The sequence below is a fragment of the Limanda limanda genome, chromosome 2, assembly GCF_963576545.1.
Source record: "Limanda limanda chromosome 2, fLimLim1.1, whole genome shotgun sequence".
Lineage (NCBI taxonomy): Eukaryota > Metazoa > Chordata > Actinopteri > Pleuronectiformes > Pleuronectidae > Limanda > Limanda limanda.
In genome coordinates this window covers 27,173,470-27,196,435 of record NC_083637.1, presented here as the reverse complement: position 1 = coordinate 27,196,435, position 22,966 = coordinate 27,173,470, and the positions used below count along the sequence as shown (strand labels likewise).

The 22,966-nt window shown below is 39.9% G+C and overlaps 2 protein-coding genes across 2 annotated transcripts; one reads left to right on the top strand and one right to left on the bottom strand.

The window, feature by feature from the left end:
• Window positions 1–5,630: 5,630 nt before the first annotated feature.
• On the bottom strand, window positions 5,631–7,016 carry LOC133019126 (prostaglandin D2 receptor 2). Its single transcript, XM_061085497.1, is given in 1 exon segment — window positions 5,631–7,016. A coding segment is annotated over 1 exon segment (1,386 nt).
• Window positions 7,017–13,197: 6,181 nt separating this feature from the next.
• On the top strand, window positions 13,198–21,247 carry vwa11 (von Willebrand factor A domain containing 11). Its single transcript, XM_061094457.1, has 17 exons — window positions 13,198–13,383; window positions 14,151–14,287; window positions 14,382–14,526; window positions 14,708–14,801; window positions 15,723–15,851; window positions 16,384–16,570; window positions 16,664–16,833; window positions 17,025–17,137; window positions 17,264–17,380; window positions 17,469–17,642; window positions 17,792–17,921; window positions 18,053–18,205; window positions 18,401–18,493; window positions 19,025–19,296; window positions 19,492–19,625; window positions 20,564–20,723; window positions 20,867–21,247. The coding sequence occupies exons 1-17, from the start codon at window positions 13,198–13,200 to the stop codon at window positions 21,245–21,247; spliced, it is 2,775 nt and encodes a 924-aa protein (XP_060950440.1).
• Window positions 21,248–22,966: the final 1,719 nt, after the last annotated feature.

Genomic DNA, 22,966 nt, shown 5'->3' with positions numbered 1-22,966 from the left:
ATTTCATCAAACTATCATAATGTAACAACTCAGACAGGATCCTGCATGGTGGAAACAGAACAAGTTGACAGTGTCAGAAAAAGATTGTAACTGATGTTCTTGCACCCGAGTGATCCACTAAAATTGACACTGTGTTAAAATGAATACAACTTAACACAACAATTTGTTTTGGATGGTATGTCCATACCAGTCAGGCCTCAGATGACAAACCCTGTGTTGCTACACAACAACATGTTGAGTATGTAACTGGAACAGTGGCAGGATTTAACACAATTCAGTTCATTTTTGTGGTACACGTCTACTGACCTTCTTCATTAACTTCCCATCTTGCACCTCCACGGACGATACGCTTTTCACATCAGTCATCTTTGCAGCCCAGCTTGCATGCACGTCCTCTCTCTCGCTCTCTCTCTCTTTCTCGCTCGCTCCCTCCTGTCACACTCTGGTCCACTCGTCCTCTTTATCTGTCTCTAGAGCATCTGACACTGGTTGATAATCTGAGGCATATCTCCCACTGTTGTTGCTCCTCCTCATCTGACTCTCTATCTCTTTCATCCCTCCTCCTGCATCTGTATCCATCATTCACTTTTTTCATCTGCCGGCTTGTTGCCGTCTCTTATCTCCATGAAGACACAACTGGGAATCTATCATGATTCGCTCTTGTTAACATCTTGGTTTTCATTAATATATCACCACATGTGTGTGTGTGGCTGTGTGTGTTTTCTAGCTATTAGCCATGTCGTGTTGACCTAAATCTCTTCTCACAGTCACATTATTTGGACTTGTCGTCCTTATGGGAACCAAAAGCAACTCCCCATAATGTCAATCATTATATTTTAAGGTGAAGACATGTTTTAAGGTTAGGTTTAGGATCAGGTAAATGTTTGGGTTAGAGTTAAGTCTCCAGGAAATCAGTATGAGTCATTGTGATGTCCTCTTAAGTTATGGAACAATAAATGTGTGTGTGCACATTTTTTTCCCGTTGAGAAATCTTCCAATTAATGAAAAGTCAGGTCAAGTGTTGAAAATGATGATAGTAGTGCACACACACTGTTTCTTTTGGAGCTTGACAAAATATTTTCTGTCCATGTATATAACATCTCCCGTAATCCTCTATTCATTTCCTCTCTCTCTCTCTCTCTCTCTCTCTCTCTCTCTCTCTCTCTCTCTCTCTCTCTCTCTGATCTCGTCTGCTCTGATGCTGATGTACTCTCGGCCTCAATCCTGTGCACTTTATAGTGTTTCTCATTGTTTATTACATCAACCATATGGCCCTTGTGCAGTGCCCGTACTAACACACAGACTTAGCACACATCGCTGCACATACAGCATGATGTATGAGGTGTACGATAATACTCCTGCTTAGGTCTGATGGGACATCTGTGTCTGACATGCTTTTCCCTAAATGAGAACAGGTAGGGCAGGAACTGTAGCAGGAGGGTTAAATGAGGAGCAGAACAAGAGTCAACAGGTAGGTCTGAAGAATGTGAAGTGTGAGATGGGGTCGGTGGGACACAGGAAAAGTACAGGTACAAGTTGTCACTATAGCAGAATCCAAGTTTAAGGATTCTGTTATTCAAACTGTAATCTAACTGCATCTGTTTAAATGAGTTAAATTAGCTCACTTCAATCGTCCAGACCGAGCCCCACTATCTTACATTATACTACTGTGGTTATTTATTAATGAAGCTGAACTTTATTAATCTCACACTGGTGCAGTTTAATTGGATAAGTGATGTTTAATTAGTTTTTACAAGTGGCATGCTTTCACTATGTTCAAGTGCAAATACGCTTTACCAACAAAAACTTTTGTAAATGCCACAGTTTTGTTGTCTTGTTATTGGTAAAATCATTGTGGCATGAAATGAGGCAATAATTTGCCAACTGATCTGTTGAAACTATTAAATGCTGCCAAGCAACGTTATAGTATAGCCTGCCACAAATACAGCAATACTTAAATACTGCGACTAATGCTTTAATGAGAGTAAAAACAGCGCTGGCTAATCCACAGATCACTTTCTCCTTTGGATCATGCCCACATTGAAACCACCCAAATAAATATGTCTGACAATGCTACTGGTTCACTGTCATTAGAAACTTACCACATTCACTCCCACTTCCTTTAAACCAGGTATTTACTTGCACAGCAGCACAGAAAATTCACACACAGCTGCATGTGCTGTTACAAAGCAGAGTGACCGTCTCTGCCTGCACAACACACCTACCTTAGGCTATTTTCACCTGAATCAGAAACAGGACCTGGTCCGACCTGAGAGCTCTGGGGTGAGTAGAACACTGAGATTCACAACAAGTTGACTTATTCATTTCTGCTGCGTTCACTAAAATAGTATCTATGCATTTCATTAATACTTTCTTCAGATAAGTTATCTCCATTTAACAGAATCAGGAATTATTAAACTCTTTGAGTGTTGAAGGTGTAATGTTGAATCTAGCTTTATATGAAAAGTGTATAGTTATAACCTGTTTGTCAAATATTTGACCTTAAGTCACAAATACAAAACAAGAAAATACTTTGTCATAAACAAGATATGAGCAAATTATAACTTTATTTACATAATTTAATTTACATACTTTGTTGTATGTTCTCTGACTACAGAGTACTCATGGGTAGTAGCGTGTCATCATGTTAACAGTTAACCGTTATGTTTCACTCAGTTTGCATTGACGCAATAAACGCAGCAGCTGTGGAAGAAGTCATCAAATTCTTTTTTAAGAAAGTTTATTACATCAAAGAACTCATACCTCTCCATTATAAGTTCTGCATTCAAAAATAATCAGAAGTAAGTAGAGGGCAGTAAAGCGCAAGAGTTTGTGCCTACAAAGAGTAACACAATAAAGTGTGTAAGAAACAAAACTAAGATCTGCAACACAAACCTGTTTTCATGAAAAAAAGTAAATTATCTATATTTATGTAGCTCCTTTCTGGTCTTGATGACCACTCAAAGTGCTTTGAAGTACAGTTTTGCTATTCAACCATTCACACAAACATTCATACTATGTGCAACACTTTCTCCATCAAACACCACATACACACACACACACGCACGCACGCACGCACGCACGCACGCACGCACGCACGCACGCACGCACGCACGCACGCACGCACGCACGCACGCACGCACGCACGCACGCACGCACGCACACACACACACACACACACACACACACACACACACACACACACACACACACACACACACACACACACACACACACACACACACACACACTAATGGCACAGCCATCATCGAACATTTTGGGATATTAAGGAGTCACAAAGTCCAGAGGTTGAAAACCACAGAGTTCATTGCTCAACAATGTGTTGTTTGTTTCTTTAAATTTAAAAGCTCAAGTTTTATCTAATGATAATTTGGAAGTTCCTAAACTGTGATGATGTAAATGACTCACTCTCTACCTCTGTTATGCAGAAGAAAACTTTTTATCAGCAAAAAAATGGTCTTCTTCATATTAGAAAATCACTGACGTGTAACTCGGCTTTAAATCTCCAGCTAGCATCTGTCAGCTTTAAGTACTGTGGCAGTGCATTAAACCAAGCAATACTCCACACCACTCCCCCCCCCCCTCCCTCCACCTATTCCTTCCTTATCTCTCATCTGTACAAACTGTTTTTTTCGCAGCACTTTATTTAATCTCTGTGGCTCTATCGTTTGTGATCTCACTTTTCTCAGAAATAACCTCTGTTTACTTGTATCTTTACATATATGGAGACGTTTTCTGAATGACACCATGACATTTTAAGATTTATTTAATTTAGTTCACTGGCAGGGGGGGGGGGGGGGGCTTGATCTTGTGTTACTCTTTTCTACAAAAGCATGACCCTCTCCAGCTTTAGTAATATCCTACCTTCTGCGATTCTGCAAGTGGCATAGAAACGTACTAAAAAACAAACAAACCCTAACACATTAAAATACAGGATCTGAGTGGTTTAGTTTATCATCAACACATTCTTAAAAACAAGGGAAAAGGATAGATGAAATCTTATGTGACTGTGCAATGGAATTCAAACCATATCGTAATGTGACACTCATTTTCTCATAGACAACATATTTCAGATGAGACGTACAATTTGCCAAATTCGTGAAAGATCTAAAAAAAATTGTCAATGAATTTTATTAAAAACACCTGATAAATGACCAGTTATTACTGGGCACGACATGCTGAACTTGAGTTATACTTTTATTATGAAGTTGTGTAGATGATTGAGATTATGTTCAACCATGTAACATGCAGTTTATTCTTTGTTTATCAAAACTGGCAAATTGACCAATGAGCAACCAGCAGAATCTGTGCCTCTGCATTCATTTTCAGTAAAGTCTTGTTCTGCAATGAACATGTTTCACACCTAACACATTTCAAACACATTAATTAAATGTATGTTATTTTTCAGTATTTTCTCCTCCCCATTATATGGCGTTTGCTGTAAAGCAAAAAAGACAGTGCAGAGAAAAATGTTTGAAAAGAGAAAGAGACAGAGAAAGATAATCTGCTGGAACTGAATGATTGAGAGGGAAGTTGAACTTTCTATGTCAGTCTGACCTGTTTAGGTATAATCCTGCACTGTTTTTATATTCTGGATCTTCTCTCCGATGTTCTCACCAAATTACAACTACCTCAATGGCAATCCTGTTGCTGCTGTGGCCTTAATTACACCTTGGCCTGTGTGGCCACGTGTTTCCAATTGAGTCTGATGGAACCAGACAATTGTGGCGGTGGCAGTGAGACAGTCAATCAAAATGAATATCAGACATGAAGAAATCCAATCACTCAGAAAGGTGGCCTGACGTTAGGCTGTTCAGATTTAAAAGCTCCTGGATTACAGGACCTGAAAAGCATAATCCTACCATATAATTTCATGTCTGTTTAAGCAATCAGGGCTATACTGCTCTCTGATGGCCAGAATTGGCATAGCATGGGCACTCAATCTACAACAGCGGATTTTCCATAAGCACTGGGTACACCAACCTTTCCATCGGATGTTTATTTCTCATTTAAGTTGAGAACTCTAGAGGGGCCAGAAGAGGTAAAACTTTATAAGAATTTGCATAAAAAAAATATCAGAAAAATGACTTTTAAAAAAACATAATTTAGAGCAGGAGGAATGTATTGTAGTTTTCTTCCTCTTCCTCTGCAGTCCTGGTAGGATTTCTTTAACCGTTTCTTTGGAATGCTTGTACTGTCATATTGTACCACGTCATATTTTTCGCTCTCAAATGTCACCAGACATATCAACCTTATGGTTGCCAGAGACAAAAAGTCAAAGAATCACAAAAGGATTCTTCCTCTCAGCAGCACAAATGGCTGTAGAAAACTTCAAGGGAATCCTGTAGTTGGTCAAATATTTAGACTGGATCCAGATCGACAATGTTATCTGTAGATGTAGAGCCATGTTGCTCAAGTACTAAAACAAACCTTCCTGCTGACTCCTTTCCTGAGTACATTTTGCAGCAACCTCAGTTTTTCTGCAATATGTCCAAGTCCTTCGACTGAATTAAGCTTACATGTAAACTAAGACGAATGTGTAATGAATTATTTATCATAAAAAACATCATACCATTAACACAAATATAAACCAAAAGCCAAGTGGGACCTCAGCTTTGCTCCGTCATTATTTTTGAAGTTTTATCCATTTGATTATCTTCAAGGTTTTGAGACTCCAAAGGCAGAGGGAAGGCAGGTTGGATGACAGACTATTTACAGGGTGATGATTCCCCCTTTGATGACCCTGGTGTGGCAGGGCTCACATCTCAACTGCTTCTCCGCCTTAGATGAGCTCTTATGCTCTTCCCTTGAGCGACTAGGAACCCTCCGTCCTCTTCTACAAGTCCGTCAAACAATGCTCCCAGACTCTGTTGTATCTTCACGCAGAAGTGTGGACAGCTGAAGGCGTAGAGAATGGGGTTCAACACCGGATTCAAGAATGCGATGGTTGTAGCAAAGGGAAGCCCCACCTCCACCACTTTGAGATTCTTCCTCCAGTAATGTGCCGTCAGCTCGATGATGCAGAAGATGTGATAGGGAGCCCAGCACAGTACAAATGCAGTGATCACAAATGTCACCATTTTGATGAAGCTCTGGGACAGCTGGTCCCGATTGGTCTGATTAGAGATGGTGGCGGACATGGTAGTTGGCGTCGAAGCTAAAGTTGGACTGGAGGTGGGAGGCTTGAGGATGATGTTAGTTGTTGTGTTTGTAGCTCCTGATGCTCGGCCTCTGTTTGACATGATCAGTGCATCAGTTAGTCTGGTGGTGCTCTGCTTCCTCCTCCTGCTCCTGCTCCTCAGGCTGAGACCTATTAGGACATAACTCCCTGCAATCACCACCAAGGGAAAGAGGAATGCCAGCAGCAACTTGGAGACGGCTGTTGCTGCCTGTCTCACTTCGCAGTCTCTCTCCAAAGTGGCTCGAGAGGATAAAATCAAAGCAAAATTATGATAGCACAAATTCCCCCCACCCTGTTTCTCAATTACTGAGCGGAACACAGTGTACGGTATTGTATTCAGTGCAGCCCATAACCAACCTAATCCACACACCTTCCATGCTCCTGACACTGACCGATGATTCTGGCTCCACACTGGCTTGACTACAAGAAGCAAGCGGTCGAGTGAAATTGCGGCCAGCAGGAAGGCTGACACAAACATGTTTATGAAGAAGATGGAAGCCTGTGTCTTGCAGAGTGGGTTGCCGAGCTCCCAGCTGTGGTGGTGGTAGTGGTAAGAAGCGAAGAGGGGGAGGCTCAGGTTGGCTAGGAAGTCAGACAGGGCTAGGTTGAGCACCCAGACGGAGGTGACGGTGCGGTGCCTAAGGCGGAAGCCAAGCACCCAGAGGATCAGAGCGTTCTCCAGAAGCCCAAGGCAGGAGACCAGACCGTGGAAGCAAACCACCACCATATTGGCCTGGCTGTTGTTGTTGGGGCTGTGATTCCGCATGTCTTGCAGCAGGGGGCAGAAGAGCACCCCGCTTGTTGCGTTTGACATCTGTGCTCTGAAAGAAAAAACAGAGACAAGGAGAACCATTTATGGAGAACTGATCCAAAGCTGGTGCTCATAAGTCCACCTTTTTTCAACCACTTCCTTTTTTCAGACTATGATAAAGTTAAATGATCAAGATTATAAATGCACTTTGCTGCCGAGGAAACTGTAGGGAAAAGCATAGCTTAGATATCAGGGGGCTGTTGTGAGCATTTAAGTATTATCTGTGGTAAGATTTAGCAATCTACCATTTGTCAGGTTTATATATTTAACAAATATGATTGTTGTTTGTTATCATATATAGTCACCCTGGTAATTTCGTCAAGTCTTAGTAGACTGCAAGCCCAGGATTAGTCTTATCCCAGTCAAAGAAAACTAAAACATAACTTCTTAAGTCTATTTTTATTCCATCAAAAAACTTTGATATATTTTAACCATCTACTTTAACCAAGACCAACCATTTTTGTTGTCTTATCATTAACCCACTGCAGGCTGGATGAATGCGAATGCAGCTTTGCAGATGTCCATGGTCTAGTGGTTTGATGGCATCATTCAATGAACACATCCTGGCATGGCATATTGGATTTGATACTTCCCTTAAAATTGTTTTAGACCATTGAGAGTTGTTGGGAAAACAGAACGTTTTGAAATCATTAACGTTGCCCAGGTTTGTGGTCTGTTTTTTTAACCAGCTAATTAATGGTAACATCGCTTCGCCTCTGGTAAAGCATCTATTTTTTTCTCCGGCTCTCTGGGAAGAGAATAGGTCCAAACTTCAACTTGTTTCTTTCTCTAAATCCCTATTGCTTTCCTTGTTAAGTACTAGTAAGTGAGTGTCGGCACTTATTGTGGCCTGATGGTAACGTTTTTTATTTCAAATTACATTATTCATTTGAACAAAATCGAATGTTGATAAAGTCCCAGTGTTTAATGACGTCAGCGCCTTCTCATCATCGTATCCTCTTAGACATGTAAAAAAGAGGCATTGATATATGTAACATATTTCTTCATAGTAGTATTTTTTTTGATATCAACACTGGTCTGTTCAGAGTAAAACAAATGGATAAAATTGCCCTATCAACCACTGCAAAGCCCCTCAGAGTGTTTCAACAGCTCAGGGGATGTAACTGAACTCTGTCTGTCACCAAGAAAATAATTAGTCAGGAATAAAACAATAAACTAATAAAAACTAAACAGCCAAAAATATCCAGGATATGAACTCTGCCATCTTGCACATTTGAAGTCAGTCTGTGCAGTAGCAAATGGGGGCAAGGAATGCACAGTGATGAGGTCCATTGATACACACACTTGACCAATCATAGGTCAGTCGCAGCTGTCAATCAAGACGTTTCATCCATTTAATAAACCTAAAATCGAACATAGTGGCACTTGGACATACATTAGTGTGTTAACTACGTAAAATTACAGAAACAATCATCTGTCTACGTCCCATCCACTTCATGGAGACAGCAGGATTTATGAGCTATACTGCAGCAAGCCACCAGGTGGCGATTAAGCAATTTGGCTTCACTTTGGGGGTGCATGTCGTCCACCTTTGTATAATTCGATTAGCATAATGGGCATTAGCTGTGAAACAAGCATAACATTGACGCCTGACCTACGGAGATTCTTAGTTGTAAATATATGTCACACTGTTAACTGAGATAATTATAACTGGCAAAAAGGTGTCAAAGCGCAGAACCAGTTTCTATGCTAAAGGGGCTAATATGCAGTGGTGTATAAAGTACTTGAAAGCCATACTTGAGTAAAAGTACAGATATTTTACCTGAAAGTGCCTCCTGTAAAAGTAAAAGTCACCCGTCAGAAAATGACTTGAGTAAAAGTCTTAAAGTAGCTCCTATTAAATTTACTTAAGTATCAAATGTATCTGGTGTTGAAATGTACTTAAGTATCAAAAGTAAAAGTACAAGTACCAAAATTAAAAATGCAAAGTGCTTTTTATAGTAGTCCTCCTATACAGACACAAAACAACCCAACATTTTTCTCTTCAGGATTTATTTCAACTGACTGAAAAAGTATAAAAACAATATACATATAATGTATAATTTTACAAATTTGGAACCCCAGATGCTGAGGTTCAAATATTATTATTACTAGTGCATCTGAACTTCTAGGGACAACAAAGAATCAACACAACAGAATAAACAAGTGCCTCTTGTGTCTACCTAAGAACACTATAGACCACAATGTAACCACTAAATAAATCGGTAAATATCCCTAAAAATGGAACTTTCATCAGTAGCAGGAATGATGCCCCTATTGATAAGTAAGCAAAGGGAAACAAGTTCTAGACACACAAAACTAAAAAGAGGACTCGCAGAAAGGACTCAAGTGAGTTCCTATCGCAGGCCCAGCTTAAACGCCTTATGTATATTTGGTTATGCTTCAAATGTGTTTGTCTTCTCCCGGGAATCCTTGTTGTGCCCTGTTATACAAACAGTAAGAATATATTTTTAACAATACCCTATTTGCACTTTTTTTTTTTTTTTTTTTTACATTGGTTGCTTTGCAAATTGTTATGCTTAAATGTGGATGTTATTGGATTTGCACTGTATATGCCTGCATTCATAAACAATTATTTTTGCAATAAAATTAATAATATGTATGATTCTAGTCCTCTGTGTGGATCATATAGTTGTGATTAAAGGTGTAGGTGGACCTGTACATCTCCTGAGGCAGCGGGCACACGAGTGAGCGAGAGAGAGGCACACCTCCGCTGCTCAAGTTTTGAGCCAGTTTTGAGAATATACGAAGTAGAAAGTACAGAAATTTGTGTTCAAATGTAGAGAGTAAAAGGAAAAAATTGTCAGGAAAATCAGTACTCAAGTAAAATACAGATATGTGAAAAATCTACTTAAGTACAGTAACAAACTATTTCTACTTCGCTACTTCCCACCACTGCTAATATGCACAAGTGAACTTGAGTGATAGAGCTAGTTTAGAAGATACAAGTGTGTATGTGAGACTGTCCTCTCATTTTAACCCAAAGTTACGTAATATTGTATGGTGTCCAAACGATGACTGTTCCACAACCTCAGCTGCATCTTTGAGTGTGTTAACATCACAAGTGCTTCACTGCTATACTCCCATTGGTCGCATCTGAGGGTATATATGCCTTCGATGGTTGTTTGGGTTGGAGGTTATGTTGGTATTTCCTGACAGTGGCATTAACAGTAACATTAGCAGATTGAATAAGGTGTTAAATGCATGTTGTTTTTAACTGACACACAGAGCACTTTGTGATACAATAGCATTAAAAACGAGTTGTAATCTATTAGTTCAGTTTTCTACTTCAGAGTCAAATGAAAGAAAAAAATATCTAGTTATCACTAAGTAGCGCTGACAAAAATTTGACTCTCAAAGTGAATGTTATCATTAAATGCTGATAGTACACAGCCATCGCCTTGGTAACTTAGTCACATCCCCACACATACTGTCTGGATGAGGTAAACACTGCACCGTGTATGCACATGAATGCAGACATGTGAGTAAAGATATCCATGACACAATGCTGACATGACTCAACTGTTCACTGCAGTTGTACCTGGGAAAAAAAGGCATTTATACCATCTTGGCGTGAAAGTTGCCTTTAAAATAAAACACTTATATTTCGAATAACCACAGTATGAGGGCAGATGTGGGAAATACTGAGCAGTACAGAGGAATAATGAAGGTCAAAGTGAGACACTCAATAGCTCAATCGATGCTCAACGCTGTTGAATCTGATTTGTATTCAATTTATTAATACTTTCAATTTCATGAAAATAGAGTTGTGTATGTGTGTAAGTGTGGATGTACCTGTGCCCATGTTTACATTGACCGCAGAGCCCCTATTGCTGGAATTAACATTATAAGGATATTTGGCTCTTTCTACTTGTGTTTAACTTTGCTATTTTAGCTGCTCTCTTTAGGCAGTTTTGACATTTAATATATAGAGTAGGTTGCCAGTTTATTCAGTACACCTAGCAACTATTTATCATTTTCAGTTATATAAATGTTGTTTATTAAACATTAGAAGGTGAGAGTGGAGTGTAATACAATCTAACAGCACCTTCAAATACAGGTTTTATGAGGTCCATAAAACCGATCCAAGATCTCTGTAAACCAGTTTCCTGAAAAAGTAAGCACTTTTGTCCAGATATACATAATAAACTGGCAACTGAGTGCATACACAATATGATGTTGTAAAAGCTGCATTCTCACAGAAAACTGAACTTCTATTAAAATCAAACGAAGAATGCTGTATGTCAGTCAAATGTAAAATTAAAAAGAATATATAATTAAATAAACAAAAGCATACCTGTTGGAGTATGAGTGCAGCATGGAAAAAGAATCCTACAATAAAAAAACAAAAACAACCAAATATTAACAGTAAAAAATGTAAAAGCATAATGAAACTAAAAAAATATATATATATATAAAGATGTGGTGGCCAACCCATGGATCTCAATCTACCGGTTGATCTCGCAGTCTTCACTGTCGATCCAAAGTTGCATAACTGCCTTTCTTTGTGTTTATTTATGCTCGTACATACAGCTTTTAACAGAAATTGTAAAAAACAAATAAATATGAGTGGATTTCTTGGAAGATATCAGCGTGGTAGATCTCGGTTTACGTTTGGAATGAAAAAGTGATCTTGTGCTCCAAAAGGTTGGTGACCACTGATATAGAGTATCGTAAAAAGCCAACAACAAATCAAAACCAATAAAAGTCAACATCATTATTAGATACAATAGCAATGCCCAGGAAGTGTATTTCTGCCATGCCAGAAAAATGGATTGGTATCGCGTTATGAAAATTGGATTTGTCATTAATTAAAACAAGAACCTTTTCCTGTTATTTATCTTGTTATACGCCAAAACATTACAAGTTATTATATGATAACTCGTTGTTATAACCCCCAAAAATATGTTATTATATGTAATAATTGTAACAAGGAAGTCAGGAATATGGCTCAAGTACACAATGTTATTTAGATTATTATTTTTTTCTGGCTTGGTAACAAAACACTGCTGTAGGATAATAGATACCTTGTGTCATCACAACCGCATTCAATCATCACGATCCTGTAAACTTCATTAAATAGAGATTTAGATTACACTCACCTAGATGTGGTGACACTCACAGTGGAGGGAGAAAAGTGAGACTCTTACAAATGATTCCTGTTCACATACACACCTCCTTGTTGCTCCACCCCTCACACTGATTAGATTTCTTACGAGTGGGCGAGCGTGAAGCTGGATGCAATGTTCCTGGATGTTTCAGTTCAGACAGGTACAGGAAACAGAGCGAGACACAGCAAAATCTCGTAAGCAAAAGAAAGAGATCAGGAAGTCACAGAGGCTGAAATATGATATGTGTGACACAACCTTGTCTGTTCTACATCAACATACCAAGGATCGACTTGTGTGAACTAGTTTCCATGACTTTTCAGACTGTGTTGTAATATCCAGAATGACACACTGTACAGACACTGTATCTCAGAGCAAAGCTAGAAAAAGAGGATGTGTTTGGTTTCTTGGTTAAAAAAAATGTATCCGTCACCATCCGGTTAACTTCACTTAAAACACTAGTCCGATTAATATACCTGATTGCTTGCTTAAACCATAGTCTGCGTATAAACCTGGACAACATGACAGCTCCCCAAAAAATGAACAAACAGTAGCAAGGCAAAGTTCACGTCAAAAAAATGTATATCTCAAAGATGGTTTCTGTCATTTTAGGTCGTTCTTTATCCCACTGATGTATTTAAGTTTGGTTTCTATTGCTATAAAACGGAGTGAAACATCATGATTGACAGCTGAGACTGGCTCTGGATTGGTTAAGCGTGTTTATTGGCACCCCCTCTATACCATATCTCCATCCCCTGATCACTACTGCACACACTCCAAATATGCAAGATGGCAATGCTCATTTACAAAAATAAATTGATTACATTCCAGTGGTCAAAGGTCCCCTTATAAGTGACCTCATATGCATCTGGAAAAAAAAGTATGTTGAAATATGTAAACGGAAACGGCACTGCTTGGCAGGGGTATACAACACAGTGCGGTAATTCTAGTTTATACATGGCTTAATTTAACAAAACGATATTAACATTTCTTTTGCAGCAATTGCCATCGACTGATCATGTCTGATTATGACCTTCTCTCCCTGCAGATTAATCATGATGTCAGTGCTTCGAGTAGCACTGCTCGGCTTGGCCCTGTTAGCAAGGACCACTGTGGCCTTTCTCTCCGACGGGAGTGGGATTTCCTCTCATATCAACATTACTGGAACGGCTCTGTTGCAAGAAGTGACCAAGGCTTGCCGAATAGTTAACAAGGAAGCCGGACATGAGTTCAAACCCACGGTAGGATCGAAGACAAACCTAGTCACAACGTGCACAAACATGAACTCTCAGACATACACATACAGACATACAGACATTAAACCACATTTCAATATACTTGTGTGGTATGTCAAATTAAAAGGTCAAATTATCCGTATTTAGCAAAAAGGGGATGTAATAATGTCTCTGTGTTACCGTGAGTTCCTCGTCAGGGAAACAAGGGGAAGCAGGTAGGTGTCCTTCAATAGCGTTCTTTATTGGCTCAAACATGCATCTCAACAAACAAACTTATCACAAACATACAGCGACTAGCTTTTCAGCCTAGTGTTCTCTGAGTCCGGGAGTGATCTAGCTCCTGGTTATCTCTTTTGCGCTCCAGCACGCTACTGCTGATAAAGAGGAGACATTAGTTGAACTGGAACACCTGTGTACAATTAGACTCTCTCCCTGGCACCGATCCCAGTTCCCATCCCCAGTCCCTCCCTCCTGCAGCCGACGCTGACCATCCCCCACTACCACAGGGGAATATGGCACTGGACATATTTTATGTTGTGGTTTGTCCCATACCATATTTTGGAAGGAACCAACCAACAGCATAGCTGCGCATAGCATGAAGATCTTGTGACCTATGGAAAAAGCCAGGATAATAGCTGCTGGTTGTAGCTTCTCAGGCTTATGGGCTTCATATTTTGCACAAGTGATTGGCTCCATTGGCCAATTTTCCCACCATTTTACCATACTCTCTGTGTGGCTGCATTAATGGAACGAATCGTTTTTTCTGCATCCAGGGTTCCTCTGCTGAAGAGCTGGTTCAGGCCTGTCTCGGACCCACAGCGACAGGACAAGTGTCAGGAGCCAAGTTTAGCTCTGCTCTTCAAGAAATCTACACCCAGAATGGACTGGTAGACCGTGACTTTGTCAGCAGGTTAATAAACAGTTATCAAGAATTATCAAATAATGCAACAGCATGTGTGACAAAGCTTCCAATGTGTTATTTCTTTTGAAAAAAATATTTCCAGTGCTCCACACCACTTCAACTCAGAGGCGTTCCTAGAGGGACGTGGCCTAATCACGGAGGGCATGGTGGCCATTAGGGCGAACATTCGCAAGGAGAACTTCCAGGCTGCCAGAGAAACACTGGGACGCGTCCTTCACACACTACAGGTGGGAGAGCAATGATGCATACAGAAGTTTAGAGACAAAATGGGAGGCAGAAAAAGAGAATATAGAAACTACAAGAAAGAAAAGATCTTACTGTTAATTTTACTGTGTGTATGAATACTGAATATGAAACCTGCCTATATGTACAAACAGGTTAATGTGTGTGTTTCCATGTATTTTCCAGGACTTTTACAGCCACAGTAACTGGGTGGAGCTGGGACACACAGAGCCGTACATCAACCTCATACGTCCAGATCTGCCACTTGAAAACCTGGCAGGTCTGTGTACAAGCTTGTGAACTTATTATACTCACAGGGGAACTGGGCTTGTGAAGTAGGTAATAGGCATCTGAGAGCATATCAATAGACTTAAGTGTTTTTAATGCTTTTTATTTTTTTGGATAAGCAGTGACAAAGTAACAAATCTATGTTATGCTCTTATTATAGCTTATTCTGTTAATGCTGCTGCCATGACAGAGTTCAGCACCTGTAGCAGCCATGTCTGTCTGTTGCAGTCTGATACGGTGAAATTAAAAAAAATCTAAAATCATCAAAATGATCCGTTGGGAGAGACCTTATTGACTTCAGGCTGCCAGTTGCCAACCACTGTTGTAGTTCATCAGAGGACGAAGAAGAAGACACTTTCAACTCGGTCCATAAAGTGAAGGCGCACTGCCCCACCCACTGACTGCTACAGAGCACTGATACCTGTTTATTAATATAAAATTTTATCATGACTCCAAATCGCACCAAATTTCCCTGGGCCATTGACAAAACACATGTCAATTGTGAAGACAATAACATGTTCGCATGATATGCATTCCACATACAGATCGACAATCGTTGAAGTAATAGGTAAAAGTCAGTTATTAGCCGGGTAATTGTTTTGTTGTTACCTGGATGTTTGAGTTATTTCAATTGAAAAAAAAGATGTCAAGCTTGACAAACAAAAGGAATTGCAATCATTTCACTGTTATAAAATACAGACAGCAGCAGAAGAGGAAAAATCCACTTGAGGAATAATAAACTGCCAAACACAGCTTTTTGTGAATTATCCCAAAACATACTCACAAATAATGTGAGTATGTTTTTGTGAGTAAAAATGTGAGCGAGTTATTAAATGAGGCAATGTCTATTTCCCTTGGTCGGATATTAAATGTGCTTTTTATCCCTGATCTTATTTACACTTTACTTGTGTAGATGTCCACACTCCGACCTGCAGTGACTGTGAAAAGGGAAATTGTCCCAACTCTATCCTCCCCAGCATCCTACAAGAAATGAAACTCACATCAGGCTACTTGGGAGTCTTCTATGCATCCAAGCCTCAAGGTAAGAAACATATGTCCGAACCATATTCATATACATATATTTTATACTTATAATAAGAAACACAAGTGAGAGCTCTATAGGGTACGTTTAGAATACCTAGATTCAGTTTTCATTATTATTATTAATATCGATAATATGAGTATTTGATAAATAAAATTATACCATTTAAAACAAACATCCATGAACTGGATTGAGCATTTTTCATTGAACTGGGGTTGTACTAGTTTCATATTTAATTATGCAGAGTATGAGTGATTTTAATGTTTTTGTGTAACTCTTGTTAGATTTGTGTATTTCCTAAAATTTTTAACTATTCCATTACCCTCTGTAGGTAATTATGATATCATGGTTAACCAATACATCAACATTTGATGTGTACTCCTAGAATTTAAGTTGCCCCAGTGTCTACTCATCATTTAAAATCTGGTTTGTCCTACGGAGAGAAGAAGACAAACTAATTCAAATGAACAGAGCAGTAAAAGCTCCGTGCACAGGCCCACAAGTTCTAACTGTCCCTTCCGTCCTGTGCCAGGTAAATGTAGTCACGGAGGTGCGAGTGACCTGACCAGCAAACAAGTTCCCCGCGGTGGCATCAACAAATGTGAGCGACGCTTTGACAACGTGGCCCTCCACAATACTGCTGTGAATGTAGCCACATCTGCAAGCGTCCAGCTACTGGAGAACCTCCGCTTAGCTGTCGGGGATAAAGAATTCCTTAGGTATATTGATGAGATACGAAAACATATCTACTTGTTGTACATTGATGAAAGAAAACGGTTGGAAATTTCTATAATATATTTTCTCTCTCACAGAATGATGGGCATTGCCCGCTCAGCTGTTGTATGCTTTGTTGTTGACACCACCGGCAGTATGTCTGATGACATCACTGAAGCCAGGGCGGTTGTCAACGAAATGATTGACAGCAAAAAAGGAACACAGGATGAGCCCTCTGAGTACATCCTGGTGCCCTTCAATGACCCTGGTATACTTTCGGAATTCCCCACTGACGATGTTTAGTCTCCTATTAGTTGTATTGGACCCCTATTCCCTTGCATGTTTTATATGGTATGACTGTATAGTTTTGATAATAGTTATATTTGGTGATTAATTAGCAGTTACAGTGGTTGTCTACGATTAAGTTTAATAATATGTCTTCTGTGTTTTCTTATATAGAGTTTGGACCTATGGTTAGAACATCAGACCCTGATAAGATGAAAAGAGAAATCGCGAAACTCAGACCACATGGAGGGGGCGATGTCCCTGAGATGTGTCTGTCAGGAATTCAGGTACTACAGCTATGCTTTTGTTATACTGTACCTTTGATTGTCATTGATTAGGGGTGAAATGTATTTGTATGCATCCCCAAAAGACTGATTCAGAATACACTGAGTAGGTCCATTTATTTTCTACAGTTGGCTCTGACTGGCGCTCCATCCGGCTCCCACATCTATGTTTTCACTGATGCTGCAGCCAAAGACATCGAACTCAAGGACACAATTACTGCCCTCATCAGGCGCACCAAGTCAACGGTAAACTCTGACGAACAGTCACATAGTGTGTTTACACAAACTGAACTTTAAAAGACAGCAGGCTTGATCTCTACATCAATCTCTACAGGTGACATTCTTCATGACTGGCTCTGGTAGAAGGCGCCGTCGCTCCACCGCAGGTCAAGCCTTTGAACAATACAAGAACCTGTCTCTGGCCTCTGGAGGCCAAGCCATCCTGGTGTCTAAGAAACAGCTGCCCCAGGCCACAGGCATCATCCGTGATACATCTACGTCAGCTCTGGTAGGACTCTGCTGTTCTACTGGTTCATCCTGAACAATCTTGATATGATGCTCATTTTGGCTTGACCTATTGGCCTATTCGCTGGAATAGTCCTATGCAGATTAAATTATATTTTTTAAGCAATGTGTATCCTTCTCCTCTGGTCTTAGGTAACTATTCTTCAGAGAGCAGTGAACCCTGGCAAGAAGGAGACCTTCCTCTTCATGGTGGACGAATCTATAAAAAACGTCACCATCTACATCACAGAAGCTAATGTTTTCTCACTGACCAACCCTGCAGGTAGCTCACCTGTCTCAATGCCATGTTTGCATCAGTCAGAGTCTTGAGTTTGAAACATGTTGTATGTGGTTCATTGAGAATGCTGTTGGAATAGATCTCTGTGACCAACCAGACATGCTAAACAAATGCAGGTGTGACTCAGTCCAACTCTGAGGCCAGTGGTAAACTGGGGACAATCCAGACAGTTGGCAACCTGAGGAGGATTCGTCTCAATGATGACCACCGCGCAGGAATCTGGAATGTCCTAATAGACAGCCTGCAACCATATACAGTTAAAATCACAGGTCAGATGCCGCACATTTGCTATACACATGCACTTTCAGTACAAAAGTGTCCTCTTGCACACTTTTCCCCCCTCATCAGTAGCCTATTTATTCCCTCTGCTATCTGTCAATGCAATGTTTGATAAAGACTGATGTTTCTTCCAGAATCTGAAAGTCACAGTTGGTAGATGTACTATGCTGTTATTATGTTTCCAGGTCAGAGTATCATCACGTTTATCTATAACTTTGTGGAAAAGTTCGAGGGGCCTCACCCAGGTTATGCATTGCTGAGTGGGCGTCCAAAAGCAGGTAAGATTAATCAGATTTACTGTTTAACGACAGCATTACAGTTGTAAACCATCTACATGTATTTCAATCACAGAGCAGGTTTTGATCTTTAAACAATATCAAACATGCACATTTTTATCTTGTGAGTTAAAATGTGATGGTTAGAAGTGAAACAAGTTTCAGTTTGGTTAATAGCGGAAAAGGTGTCATCAGTGGACATTGTCCCCATTGTCCTGCAACAGCACCATCAAGTTGTGAAATGCAGTAATACAACGTGAATACAGCCTGCTCATAAGGGAGCAAAGAAGTAATGTTTGTTATACTAAATTGCAAGTTACATAATAATATTTTAGTGCAAAGGACTGGCAAACATTTTGTAAACCTGACATCACATTCCTGATTGAGATTTGAAATTCAAGGCTTCCTTTCAACACCTATGATTGAAGGGATCATGTTTATTCGTGAAACCATCAACCACATTTAACCATAAAAATACATTTTCTAACTATTCTCCCTACCTGGTTTCTCTGCCTGTTTTCTCGTGGAACCCAGGCCAGCCTGCCACCATGCTGCTGTCAGTAGTGGGAAGGAAAGGACCTTCCTCCTTGACTGTGGGAAACATTGGCCTGGTAACTCTGTCTGGACTTGAGGCTGTGAACGTCAGCAAAATGACAGAAATGGGCAGTGGAGACATTCTGGTGACTGTTGATGAGGTCCCTGAGGGGGAGTTTTTGGTCGTTCTGACTGGAAAAGACAAAGAGACAAAAAGTGAATTCATGAGGCAGTCCACCACATCGATGTCCGTGTCCAAAGTGAACATCCAGGTCTGTCTCTTCCTGGCAACCAGTGTAACCATTCATCATGCAGCTTTTGTATGATAGATCGCAGCAACCATATGGGCTATCCAAAACATACTGTATCTTGAAACTGAAACAAGTCCAATATAAAAATAGGAGCATGCATCGAGAATTGCCTCACTTTTCTTCATCTTTTTCTTTTCTTCCCTTTTCTCTCTCTAGGCTGTGGTGTCCAGCAGCGTGGAGCCAGGAAAACCGTTAGAGCTTCCATTCAGTGTAATGACCCAGGGCCCTGGAGGTATCTTCTCCATCATTGCCAAGAATGACAGAGACTTCCCAATGGCCTACCCAAGCAGGTGAGGGGAAGCAACTTTTAAAAAATGTCCTGTCAACAATGATAGCAAAAGTTTCATACACTTTACTTTTCTTGAAAGTACAGTTATGTACAAGACTATTTTAGACATCAGCCAAGAGTTCAGAGGGTTACTGGTCCTGGCAAAGATATAATTCTGCGCAGATTAAACAAGCCTGATAACAAGCCAGATATAATATGTTAAAGGGAGAGAGGGGGAGAGAGAGAGAGAGAGAGAGAGAGAGAGAGAGAGAGAGAGAGAGAGAGAGAGAGAGAGAGAGAGAGAGAGAGAGAGAGAGAGAGAGAGAGAGAGAGAGAGAGAGAGAGAGATGAAGGCTGTCACAGGGTGAATCTGTAAACCATTTATCTCCCATCTAAAATAAATGTTGAATTTCATAGGACAAACCTACTTAAAGGTTAAAGTATTAAACTATGTCTGGTTATCCCGCTCTGACTCTAACAATTCACACCAGCTCCATGGGATCTTCTAAGAATGCTGATGTTATGTCTCAAAGGAATTGATTGGCCAGTGGGGGCTGTTCTTTCCTTTTATGTAGGTTGATCTCTTTTCTCCAACTTTACCTGCCCCCGATTAGCACAACTTCGGCTTTGTAGTACAGGGCCCAGTTCATATATAACACCAACACTGGGTCACAACAACCCAGTGATGCTAGAACCTAGTTTAGCAGTAATGCATGCTATATTGATTCAACACTGGCTTAAAATTTAACCAAATAAGTTTGAGTGTTGAAAAAAAAAGTTAATTCCGTGTAGAGTTTCTCCCCACACACATCAACTGTAGTAAAGGTAAGGGTGAGTCATGTATTATTATACCCCCCAAAGGCATGATTTAGCCACAAGCTGCCTCTCACCCCCTACAGCTTTTAAATGATACAATTTAAATGTATTGCACTTATGTATTTCTCTTTCTTCTCTTGACAGCCTCACCTTGACAACCGGAGGAAACATCAATGATACGTTAACCATTACGCCACCAGCCCGCACACCATCAGGCACTGATGTCACTCTGACTATAGAGGCCAGATCATCCACTGGTGTCGACTCCAATTATGTTATTCTCAGATTGTCTGTTATTAACAAGGTAACCAGATACATCCTGCATTACATGTGTTTATGTGAACATATTCATATAAAATATGCACTAAGTCAACATTTAAAATATCATTAGATCTCTCCCCTTAGCTGCCTTCCATGCATAAATGTATTTTTCTCTTCCCTGTCCAGATTACAGATTTTGTTCCACCTGTGTGTGAAGAGGTTGAGGTGCTCGCTAATGACTGCCCAGAAGATGTGTCTGACTGTGGATCTTTCCATTGGGAGTACTCTGCCAACATTACTGACGGAAATGGCACTGGGATAGATAGCATATCCCTGCGAAAGGGTAATGGAACCCTAACACATACCCCCCTGGATACTACCATCATCCAAGCAAAATACAATGCCTCCTGCTGCTCACAGATCGTTGAGTTCATAGCTGTAGATGACGTTGGCAATGTGGGGAAGTGCTATCACTCAATTGTTCGTTCTGGTGGCCCGCCTGCTTCAACTTTCTCACTGTCACTGTGGTTTTGTCTGCTTGTTTCTGCCTTTATAGTGAGACCCTAAGGCTTCAGTACAGGGGGCTTGGTGTTTTGTGATTGTTCGCTGCAGGTATTGGATGCAGTGGTTATCATTATCCTAAATAAGTGAAATCAATGTGCCTGTCATAGTGGGAAACTTTCGGCTGGTGATGGTCCTCGTAAAATACTTAAATAAAACACAACTGATAAAAGTATTTATCATCCACTTCTTATCAAATGTTTGCTTTGAGAAACACTTAGTTGTACTGCCAAAATATTTTGTCCTGTTCCAGTTTTTGCAATAAAAATGTTTGTGGCAAATCTTCGGTTGCAGTGTGGTCGGTGTAGTGAAGTCAAGCACTTACAAGATTTACCCATTAAAATGTTAACATTGGTTTCTTGTAACATTTCTTGCAAAGTGCCCAAATAGATATCATGCAGGGGAAGTAGGAAGAAAGTCAATCGATAATCTGAGTTAGTATTAGCATCATTATAGCCGAATTTATCATGGAACAAAATGGATGTACAGCAAATAATCTTCTGTGGACAAAATTGAATGTAATAAAACTTTGATTCATTGCCTAAAGGCAATAACCTTTTTTAAGGGCAAGCTCTTTAATGCACATATATATATATAGTTGGAGTGCTGTGGTAAGACTTTTTTCCATAAAACTGTGATCTTACCTTCAGAGGGCAGAGAACCAGGTCGGCAAGCTGCTTTCAGACATGCACTGGACTCCACAGGTCCTCGAAATCTTTGAGGTGCATGTGTGAACGCAAATGTCCAAAGAAAACGGTCTGCAGTTTCTATGGACTTTATCCGCCTGACCTATTAAGTCTGTAGAAATCCAGGAGAAGACAATGTGTGAACACAGCAGGGGTTTCTCCGTTAGGAGTGGCGGATCTTCAGAGTATTATACTAACTTTAAAATGACACACACAAAAGGGGTTGTGTCAGTTGTTCTGTTTCTGACACATTTGACGCAATACACTCATCTAAGTTTGGCAAGTTTCATTAAAATCGGCTTTTAAAATTGGAGCTTAGTAAACACATCTTATAAACATCTTAATAAACATATCCTGAAGAATGACTTGCAGAAATAGAACTACTCACTTCATAACTTTTTTAATACAAATGATCTGAAATCAAATAGCAAATGAAGGCCAACCAACTTTCATAAAAACTAAATCAAATGTTTTTGACAAAAAAGTGCAAAGGGGGCAAAGACATTTATTACCCGTTTTGCGGGAAACAAGATAATATACATTTCCTTATCAAGATCAAAGAATATTAACAATATAGGGTTGAATTGAAAAAAAAGGGGCTCCAACAATCTTCAATGAAGTCAGAATTGAGAAATTGGAGACAAGGTTTAAACACATCTTTCAGACTAAAACAAAGATTGGGCACTCAAACCTACACTTTCATAACTACAAAATAAACATTTTAATTACAACTTTAGTCAGACTTTGAATTTGCTGACTGTTGAAGCTCTGCCTCACTACTCCCATACTCAGCATGGGACAATATCCCCTTCTTTTAAGGTGTCTTTACACCGAACCAGAGCAGGTGTTCAAGGAAACATGAACAGAAACCAATGTGCACTGGCTCAAAGTGAAAATATCGCAATATGAAATATATAACCCTTGTCATTGTTGTAAAGAATGTCAGACTACTAGACATGATGACTCTAGTGTCACATTTGTTGGCATTAAATAAAACTAATTCTTTCTTAAATTGTGATACAATTGTACATGTCAAGTG

Coding starts and splice junctions, on each gene's coding strand:
- vwa11 (XM_061094457.1), top strand. CDS start 13,198: ATGATGTCAGTGCTTCGAGTAGCACTGCTCGGCTTGGCCCTGTTAGCA. Junction 15,852..16,383: donor CTATGCATCCAAGCCTCAAG/GTAAGAAACATA, acceptor GTCCTGTGCCAG/GTAAATGTAGTCACGGAGGT. Junction 17,643..17,791: donor ATACATCTACGTCAGCTCTG/GTAGGACTCTGC, acceptor CTCTGGTCTTAG/GTAACTATTCTTCAGAGAGC.